General features: G+C 39.0%; 1 protein-coding gene across 1 annotated transcript; it reads right to left on the bottom strand.

Moving 5' to 3' along the window:
• Positions 1–1,696: 1,696 nt before the first annotated feature.
• LOC142166109 (uncharacterized) lies at positions 1,697–3,891 on the bottom strand. Its single transcript, XM_075224527.1, has 4 exons — positions 3,604–3,891; positions 3,322–3,508; positions 2,574–2,907; positions 1,697–2,171 (listed from the first exon to the last, which is right to left on the bottom strand). Exons 1-4 carry the CDS (start codon positions 3,889–3,891, stop codon positions 1,697–1,699), a joined length of 1,284 nt encoding a protein of 427 aa, XP_075080628.1.
• Positions 3,892–10,663: the final 6,772 nt, after the last annotated feature.

Below are 10,663 nucleotides of genomic sequence, written 5' to 3'. Positions count from 1 at the left end.
AAGACATCGAGCACTCCTAGCTTGGACAGAAGAAGCTGATGCTAGCCAACTCCTAAACCTTAAGTGAGGAGGTCTGCAAGCTCAGCTTGTGTAGCAATGTATTTGGTTTCAATAAGCCCTTCTTTCACCTTTTCTTGGACAAAATGACAATCAATGTCTATATGCTTGGTGCGCTCATGAAATATTAGGATTGCTGCAATTTGGATAGTTGCTTTGCTATCACAATGAAGTTGGATTGGTTTGGAGATAGGCACACCTAAGTCTTGTAGCAATCCAGCTAACCATACAATTTCTGCCACACAGTAGCTGCCATGTTACGATACTCAACTTCTGTTGAGCTTCGACTAAGTGTGTGTTGCTTCTTTGACTTCTATGATATTAGAGAATCACCCAGCTTAATGACATATCATGTGACTGACCTTCTAGTGTTAGGACAAGCTGTCCATTTAAAATCACAATTGGTTGTCAACTGAGTGGCTGAGTTCTAGCTTAGAAAATCCCCTAAACCAGGACTACCATTGATGTATGTCACTACCCTTAATGCTGCTTCCTAGTGTGACCTCTTTGGCTGCTGCATGAATTGACTGAGTACCTGAACTGTGAAGCAAATATCTGGAAATGTGATGGGGAGGTAAATCAGTTTGCCCACCAAATTTTTGATAATTGCATATCTCTTTGATCAAAGGGTCATTAGCAACACCAGTCAATTTGTCAAACTCAACTGTGGTTAGTATGGTATTGGCTTCAAGTGGTGTTGTAGGTGGCTTTGCACCACTGAGTCCAATATTAGATATTAGTTCTAAGGAATACTTTCTCTGATTGAGAAGTATCCCTTTCTTTGATTTCAATTCCTAAGAAATATTTGAGTTCTCCATGATCTTTGACTTTGCAATTGATGTGTAAGGTCTGCTTGGCTTCTTCAATGAGGTCCTTATCACTCCCAGTAATGAGTGGATCATCAACATAGATTAAAATGATCACAATACACCCTTCTCTCTGTTTAGTGAACAAAGAGTGATAATGAGGACTTTATAGAGACTTTAAAAGCTTGCATACCCTATACTCCCCCTGCCTATGAAAACCTTGAGGCAAATCCATATAGACTTCTTCATATAAATCACCTTGAAGAAAAACATTATTAACATCCATTTGGTATAAAAATCAGTTCTTTGAAGTTGCCACACTAATGACTGTTCTAACTGTGACCATTTTTACAACCGGTGAGAAGGTTTCATGATAGTCTAGCCCTTCTCTTTGTGTGTACCCCTTTGCTACCAAGCGAGCTTTGTACTTGTCTATCTCCCCATTGGCCTTGTACTTAATTTTATATACCCACTTTGAGCCTATAGTCTTCTTTCCAGCAGGTAGTGGAACTAACTCCCAGGTCATGTTCCCTTCTAATGCATCAATCTCCTGCAGCATTGCTTAAATCCAATTGTGATCACTAGAGGCCTCCTTGAATGATCTGGGCTCTGATGGTATATAGAAGGACCCTAAGTAAGCTTTATATGAGAGGTTAAGATGAGTGTAGATCACATATTGGGATATAGGATAGGGACAATGTGCCTTTGGCCTGACAGTAGTGATGTAGTCACTACACCAAATTGGAGGTCTAATTGTTCTACTTTGTCTCCCATGTGTTTGTTCTTCAATAGAACCATGTTGCTCATGGTGTTGGTATGCTTCTGTTGTTAACTCAACTGGTTGAGTTGCAGAATTGATCAAATCCTATAGCTACAGGAGCTTCAAGTGTCTGTGGTTGATCCACTACATCATCTGAGTTCAGTGTTGTATCTGGGAGATTAGCATCATCTGTGTCCAGTGCTGCATCAGAAGGATCAGGTGAATCAATGGCTGAACTTTCCACTGCAGGTACTGCTTCTCCTGGTTCAGGTATTGGTTCTGCACTTGTAGGATGTTGTTCATGAGGACCTCCTGCATGTGGCAGAATTATACCTGCATTTGAGGTCTCTTTAAACAGAAAAATATCACCTAATACTTCTTGAGTCTCAGTTTTAAAAGGGAATAGTGATTCCTTGAACTGAACATCTCTGCTAACAAAAATTTGATGGTCTTCAAGATCATATAACTTGTAAGCTTTTTGAGTTTCTAAATATCCCACAAATACTGTCTTCCTAGCTCTTGATGTGAATTTGTCACCTCTAGTTAACCTGCTTGCATAGCAGAGACACCCAAACACTTTTAAATTAGATAGGTGAGGTAACTTACCGTGCAATAACTCAAATGGTATTTTTCCTTGCAGCACTGTGGATGACAATCTATTGATCAAGTACACAGCAGTTCTAACACAATCTCCCCAAAATTTTATAGGCATTGAACTTTGAAAGGTTAATGCTCGTGCCACCTCTAGTATCTATCTATGTTTCCTCTCCATAACTCTATTTTGCTGTAGAGTGTATGGACAACTGCTTTGATGAATCATACCATAGGAAGCTAGGAGCTCATTACATTTTGAGTTAAAGAACTCACTACCATTATCAGGTCTAAGGATTTTTATATTCTTATCAAACTGATTCTTTATTAAAGAAAAGAAGTTCTTCAATACTACAAACACTTCATATTTGGATTGAATCAGACATATCCAAGCGTATCTGCTGTAATCATCTACTATGGTAACACAGTAGTGCATTTTATCATATGTAGGTTTTCTGTATGGACCCCATACATCTAGATGCATCAATTGAAAAAGGCTACTTGATCTACTGTTGCTATTAGAAAATTTTAGTCTGCTTTGTTTTGCCAAGGGACAAATTTCACAGCATCCTAATAGTTCAGCATCTACTTTATTCTTAACATCTGCAATGTGTGGTATTACTCCAATAAAAGGATGCCCTAGTCTCCAATGCCACAGCTTTCTACCATTGTCCTCCTCATGAACTATTGCTCCTATTGCATGTTTTATTGCTTCTTATAATATGTACAATCCTTCCTTTTCTTTACCAATCCCCAGAACTTTCCCATTAAAGAGTCCCTGAAACATACAAAAATCAGGAAAAAACAAGGCCACACAAGAAAGTTATTTGGTTATCTTGGACACTGAAAGCAGATTAAACTTGAAATCTGGCACATGTAGAACATTCTCAAGCTTATAGCTTCCTAAAATCACTGCATCTCCTACACTTGTGATTTCTGCTCCACCACCAGTAGGTACTTGAACTCAACTACTATTTTGATCTCCCAGTATTCTAAAAGTAGTCAGTAACTCCTTATATGGTGTAATATAATGTGATGCCCTTATATCTATTATCCATTCACAAGCAAAGTTGTTGGATAATAGTGAGGTCATACTTGTCGTGCTACCTGCTATGTCATCTGCATTGTCACTGGATGTTGGCTTGTTTAGCATATTCAGTATCTGCTGGTATTGTTCTTCAGTTAAGAAGTAACCCTGAGCCTCTGATGAATTCATGTTTTTTCTTGCAACTGTAGAATTGGCAAAAGGTCTGAATCCACCAGATTGTGCCCCCTTCTTCTTGGTCTTAAAATCCTGTGGGTAACCAATAATTTTGTAACAATTTTCCTTCAAGTGTCACTTGTATCCACAATGCTCACAGATTACACCAGGCTTTTAGGCTTCAAAACTTGGTGTGTTCTTCCTGCTAACATTATCAATGGATCCTTTTTCACATCTATCACACCTAGTAACCTTTGGCTTTCCTCCTGAGACACTGTTGCATAGGGTTCATTTACTGACACTATAGGTCTCCTCGCTAGTAGATTACTCCTTCGAATACTGTAGGATTCATTAAGTCCCATAAGGAACTGCATCAACCTTTGTGGTATCAGGTGTACAGCATAAGGTAAAGATTCCTCACAATCACAAGAAGAAAGTGGAGCTAAGATATTTAATTCATCCCAACAATCCTTCATTTTAGAGTAATATAAAGTAACAAAGTAAGTGCCCAATCTTAAGGTAGCAATTTCAGTCCACAAATGAAATATCCTAGTCAAATTCGATCTATCACATCGCTCCTAAACTCACTCCATACCTTCTTAGCATTGGATGCATGCATGATACTAGCCATCAATTCTGTCGCGACTGTGCTTCATATCCATGATAGAATAATAGTGTTGCATTTCTCCCACTGCTCGGCCAATTCTCCTCTATACATACTGTCACACCTCCTTTTTTGCGCGCCCCGCCCCCAGGGGTATGATGCGCGGGTGGGGTTTTTCCAATTTAAGTGACAATATTCGAAATGGGATTATTTATTTAATTCAGAGTCGCCACTTGGGAAAGGTTTGGCTTTTGGTGTCCCAAGTCACCGGTTTATCTTGAATCCCAAATCGAGGAGATTTTCGACTTTTCCAAATGAAGTCTGCGAACCAGAAATTCTAAGTAAGGAATTCTGTTGACCCGAGGGAAGGTGTTAGGCACCCTCGAATCTCGTGGTTCTAGCACGGTCGCTTAAATTGTTATAATGGCTAAATATCTGATTTAAATACATGTTGTGACCTATGTGCTTTTATTAAGTTTTAATCGCCTTTATTATTGTCATTTATTTTACAGAATTGCAACGTCGTGAAAATGCGTCTCGAACCACGTCACAATCAATGCACCCGTGATTGTCGACACATTTGGACTTCATTGAGATTTGGATTTGGGTCACATCAATGTGCACCCGAACTTAAGAATGTGATTTAATTAAACCGCGCCAACAGAGTCTAACGCGTAATTATCTTTGTAGAAGGCCATGAAATTTATTAAATGGCCCATCCTGAATTCTAGATAATTATCAAGGTTATTTATTGAGGGCCCCGCGATTTACATCTCATTTGGCGAGGCTCGTCTCATTATTTTAGAAGGAACATCCTAAAACGGTTACATTTCTGATGTGTTTGTCTCTTAAAAATAGAAGAAAAGATGCGTGCTATTTTTAACTATGTGTTTGGCCCAAATCCGGATTTTAGCTAATCGTCCGATTAATTATTTACGGACTGAAGAAACATCGTACCTCATGAAAACATGCTTTGAACTTGATAAAAAAGAAATGTATATGGGATTGATGAAATGTTACGACTGTTACAAGAGCTCCCTAACTTTAACTTATTCAGACAAGATTAATTAAAATTGCTTGTTTAGGAAATGCGACTGGTGGTATTTGAAACTCATCCTGTAAACTGCTTCACGCAAACTGAAACTCAAGAGTTTGAAACTGTATTATCTTTAGCCAGATCTAAACAATCATTTGCCCTTAAATATTCGAAACATGCTTAAGTAGCGAGTTTGAGCTAACAATTGTATTAAAATGGCTACACATTTTTATGGATGGTATTTACATCTTATATACTACTAAACGAATAAAATGTCACAGTTTCAGATTGGCATAAACTTTAATTAAGTACAACCTTACTAATGTGTCTCTATTAGGCTAATCAGACCAAGAAACTACAAATCTTAACAACATTAAAAGGGAATTCATAAGCAATACAACAGGTGCTTCTAAATCCTTCAAATCTTTCGATTCATGCTTTCATTGTTACATCAAATGCGAGTCTTAGTATGTACCTGGATATTGGATACAACAGAAGGAGCAAGGGGTCAGTAGGGCAATAGAAGCGATACCAAACAGCAGCAGTAACAGCAGGTACCAATAGAACAACTCCCAGTGCAAGATACAGTTAGAACCGACAAGAAATGGTAGACAGGTAGCAGCAAACAATGCAGTAGGAATAATACTCCAAGACAGACCAACCCAGGGGAAACGAACAATATGAATCAACTAATGAACTCAGCTGATACTTGGAAGAAAACAGAATTGATTGATCAGGTTGAACAAGACTGGGAATCAGACAAACAAGACAGAAGTAATTTGCTGATTTTCTGCTTATCCCTTTTCCTATCTTCTTTCTTTTCAAGAATCCAATACCAGTCTGCAGTTTTGAACTTATACTTAAATTATCAGAAAGAGACCTTTTCCAGTTTTTTTTTTTTACTGTTTTTCCCCAGAAATTCAATTCTCAGAATTTCAGTTTAGGCTCCCCCTCTGTCTCTCTATGTATGTCTGTGTGTGTATACTTCTCAGTGTGTATTTCAGCTCTCTCTTTCAAAAATTCCTCACAGTCTGTCTATATTCTTTTCCCTTATAATTCTGTCTCCTCTCTATCTCCTAATCCTGTCCCTCTCTCTATCTTTGTGTGTATGTCTATCTCCAGCACTCTCCCCCTCCTCCTGTATCTCTAACCTCCCTTTATAAGCCTCAAACCCCCACCTTTATCAGCCTGTTGGATTAAATCAAATAACCCCTCCCATGTGCTCCCTTTTTCAGTTCCACTTTAGCTATTTAAGTATTAATCCCATGACATTCCCTTGGCAGGCTTTAACTTTTCATTTTATTATCTAAAAGCAAGTATGGGCATTAAAATATATCTGACAGCATATACTGTCAGATTGTTTAAACTTAAAAGCTTCTTAATGCAGAAAAACAGGCTGTGCACAAGGCACATGAGGTGCACCAATGCACATGCTGTGCACCAGTGCACATGCCTTCCAATTCAGGATTTAAACATAAACAATCCCTTTTTTACATTGACTGATCCAAATCAAACAGCTATAAGTAAACAAAACTGGCTCTGAATTGATTTCAACAAATGTTCAACAGAAGCAAATCGATTTACTATGCTCAGGCAGTTGAAATTAATTGACGACACATGTCGACTCGACTATATTAGTATGAACATACACAATCGCAGCCAAAAATCAAACATTTAAACAGTATTGATACATGGTTCGCATTATACTGACTAAACAGGAATACACTAGGGGAGTCAACTAACCAGTCCAAACTCGAAAATCAGCTACTTGCACAAACAAATACACAATGCCTTATCAGAATAGGAGGGGAGAATTTAGACAAACAAAACAGAGGTTCAGTAGTTGAAGCACAGTTGATAGAGGTCAAGGACATAAACAGCAAACGAACAGACCCTTACAACGAACAAACAAACCAAAACAACTAAGAAAAGAAAGAAAACTCACCTTAAACCGCAAAAAGATCAAAACCTTAACTCGGACTTGGCCAAGCCTTTCTTAAGGCTGAACGGACTTTAAACGAAGTGTTTCTCAGACGAGAAACACTTGGATTAAAGTCCATTAGACCTTAACCTCTTTGGTTCGAACGGATATGGACCAGTGACGAAGAACCCACAAATTCCAAAAACTCAGATCTGGGGTTCACGCTTTCCTGATCAGATTCGGACCAAACCAAGTATGGTTTGGTCACGAGGGGGGTCTGGGGAGTGTCTGGTACGAAACTGGGGTTGGTTGGGTTAGATCGAGTTTTGACTCGAATCTTCGAATGAAGATTCGAGGACCTGGGGGGTGATTCGAACCACATGGTTAGCAGATCCATGTTCAGGATGGCAAGGGGGTTTTAGGGTGTTAAGGGGAAGGTCACCGGCGTTCAGGCCGCCGGGTTTCTGGTGAAAGTGTGCAGGGGCGGCTAGGGTTTGAAGGAGATGGGTTTGGGTGAAGACGACGAGGCCGGGGTATTGGATAGGGGGGTAGGGTAAGGATTCGGGCTTATATAGTTAGTGGGTGGGTCGATCTCAACCGTTAGATCAATCTAGATCTACGGTTTGGATCTGATGGTCTTAAGTGAAACGGTGTCGTTTCAAATGTTGAGGGTTTGGGTTTGGTCCGGGTGTAAACGGGTCGGGTTTGTTGATGGGTTATGGGGATTGATCTTGGCCGTTGATCACTCTGAGATCAACGGCCCAGATCAGGCACGACTCAAACGACGTCGTTTGGACATCCTGGGCATCAGGTGACCTGGGCTGGGCAGGCCTGGGTCTTGGGCTGTTTGTTTGGGCCAATTTTGTTAAAATTGGCCCAAGTCCGGAAGGGGTCTTTTCTTTATTTTTTTTTATTTTTTTTTTATTTTTTTTTTTCTGATTTATTTTAAAACAAAGCTAAGCCAAAAAATCAAATTAAAATTAAATACACACTCAAATACAATTATTTGCACACATACTAAAATACTTCAAAACCGGTAAAGTCAAACCAAATAAAATCACGGACGAAAATGCCTATTCACGATTTTCTATTTAACGACCGAATTACGGTTTGAATTACGCAGGACACATATATATTTTTTGAATTTTATTTTAATAAAGTAAATAAATAAGAATGGGCCAAAATCACAAATAAATCCACAAGGTGCCGCACAGAAATCCGAAATTGTACAGCGGGGCCAATTATATATTTTTTTATTTCTTTTTGGAGCGATTGTCGTGTGAAGCAAAAATCACGTGCTCACAGCTGCCCCTCTTTGTTCGGAAACACGAAGGGTTTTCGTGCAAAGATCAAGTGAGCGTGTATGAGCGATTTTTGCCTATAGACCACTCCGTATGAAACATTTTTTGAAAGATCTGACCGAATCTTGCTTCAAAGATTTCCTACATATCCTGGGCTAAACAGGAATCAGGTCAATGTAGTTCGAGAAATTTTGGTAGCTGGGGCTACCATGGGACTGCAATGCTTGCCGCTACTGCTGCTGCTGTTGTCACTGCTACGTCACTGACCGCCTTATTACAACCAAGCGAAAATTGGAAACTGAACTAACTACTTTTATGCATGTCAACTGCTAGTTACAAGATTCCTATCTATGATTCTTTTACGACTTGATCTTGGGTCTTAGCTGATTCTGCTTGTAGACTCTGATCTGAAACTTGATGCTTGCGAGTTGCGGCGACTTGTTTTTTAATCTCCAGGATACCGAATAAAATGTGACCGGCAGAGGTCAGGACCTTAGTCAAATGTTGGAGTTGATTTGCTTTCCCTTTACTCTGATATCTCGGGATATCTCTTTTTTGTCTTTTTCTTCTTTGATTCCGAAATGGGATTTATCTCTGGGTCATTTCGATCCATGTGGCTCGAGGTCAGACCTGCGGGAGAAAAGAAACAAACAAACGAAATTTTCTGCCCCAGTTTCACTAGGAAAATTTCGTTACTTATTCACCAGGAAGTTCATAAATTTGATGAAAGAGGATATGCGTGCTCAGTTCAGGGTTGGAGCCCTAATATCGACTAGCTGGGGAAAGGTTCAGTGTAGGGTTTAAAACCCTTACGCCAAACAAAGGAAGAATTCAGTTTAGGGTTTAAAACCCTAATGCTGCCTAAAAGGAAAAAAGTTCAGTTTAGGGTTTAAAACCCTAATGCTGACTAAAAAGGAAAATTCAGTTTAGGGTTTAAAACCCTAATGCTGATTGGCTGGAAAAGCTCAGTTTAGAGTTTAGAACTCTAATGCTGGCTGAAAGGAAAAAGTTCAGTTTAGGGTTTAAAACCCTAATGCAGACTGAAAGGAAAAAGTTCAGTTTAGGGTTTAAAACCCTAATGCTGATTGGCTGGAAAAGCTCAGTTTAGAGTTTAGAACTCTAATGCTGGCTAAAGGAAAATTCAGTTTAGGGTTTAAAACCCTAATGCTGATTGCATGGAAAAGCTCAGTTTAGAGTTTAAAACTCTAATGCTGGCTAAAAGGAAAAGTTCAGTTTAGGGTTTAAAACCCTAATGCTGACTAAAGGAAAATTCAGTTTAGGGTTTAAAACCCTAATGCTGATTGCATGGAAAAGCTCAGTTTAGAGTTTAAAACTCTAATGCTGGCTAAAAGGAAAAGTTCAGTTTAGGGTTTAAAACCCTAATGCTGACTAAAGGAAAATTCAGTTTAGGGTTTAAAACCCTAATGCTGATTGCATGGAAAAGCTCAGTTTAGAGTTTAAAACTCTAATGCTGGCTAAAAGGAAAAGTTCAGTTTAGGGTTTAAAACCCTAATGCTGACTAAAGGAAAATTCAGTTTAGGGTTTAAAACCCTAATGCTGATTGCATGGAAAAGCTCAGTTTAGAGTTTAAAACTCTAATGCTGGCTAAAAGGAAAAGTTCAGTTTAGGGTTTAAAACCCTAATGCTGACTAAAGGAAAATTCAGTTTAGGGTTTAAAACCCTAATGCTGATTGGCTAGGGGCAAAGTTCGAGAATACTAAACGACCTTTTTTTTTTTTTTTTTTTTGAACTTTCTTGTTTTAGTAGAAGATACAAGGGAGTTTCGTGGAAACTTACCTTTCGAGTGAATTCCTTATTGCCAAAATATTTCTTGTACCCATGTACCTTCTTCTTTGGGCGACACCTGCTCCTTGCACGGTTGTCTTGGATCATACCTGTTTCAACTTTTCAAACAAAGGACAATTGTTAGTTCGGAAATGACGGTCGGTTTGGTGACCTCGATCGTTCCCGGTTGCTTTGTTGCGTCTTTATTTCTGTTGTGAAGTCCCGCCATTGATTTGATTCATATGCCGAAACCCTTTAGACCGCTCAGGCTTGTATTTCCAGATTCTGTGATGATTTGCCTCGTAAGGCTCTCTTTTTTTTTGTGTCCCGTTTTGCTTGGAGATTCTCAACGAGGATTTTATTGGAGGTATTTTGTGGGGATTTGTACAAAAGGGAAGCTTTGTGGGGAATATTTACAAAGTGGATTCTTCGTGTGGATTTTTGTACAATGGGCATGCTGGGGATTTATTTCAAAGTGGGATTTGGGATTTGTTGGGGTAAGCTTGCTGGGGAATATTTACAAAAGGACTTGCTGGGATGTGCTGAGGAGATTCCATTTTTTTTTTTTTTTTTTTATTGAGGAGATTCTGTGGGAGATTGT

The sequence above is a fragment of the Nicotiana tabacum genome, chromosome 11 (assembly GCF_000715075.1).
Source record: "Nicotiana tabacum cultivar K326 chromosome 11, ASM71507v2, whole genome shotgun sequence".
In the NCBI taxonomy this organism is placed as follows: domain Eukaryota; kingdom Viridiplantae; phylum Streptophyta; class Magnoliopsida; order Solanales; family Solanaceae; genus Nicotiana; species Nicotiana tabacum.
The sequence above is the reverse complement of the archived record's forward strand: the minus strand, read 5'-3'. Positions and strand labels throughout refer to the sequence as shown.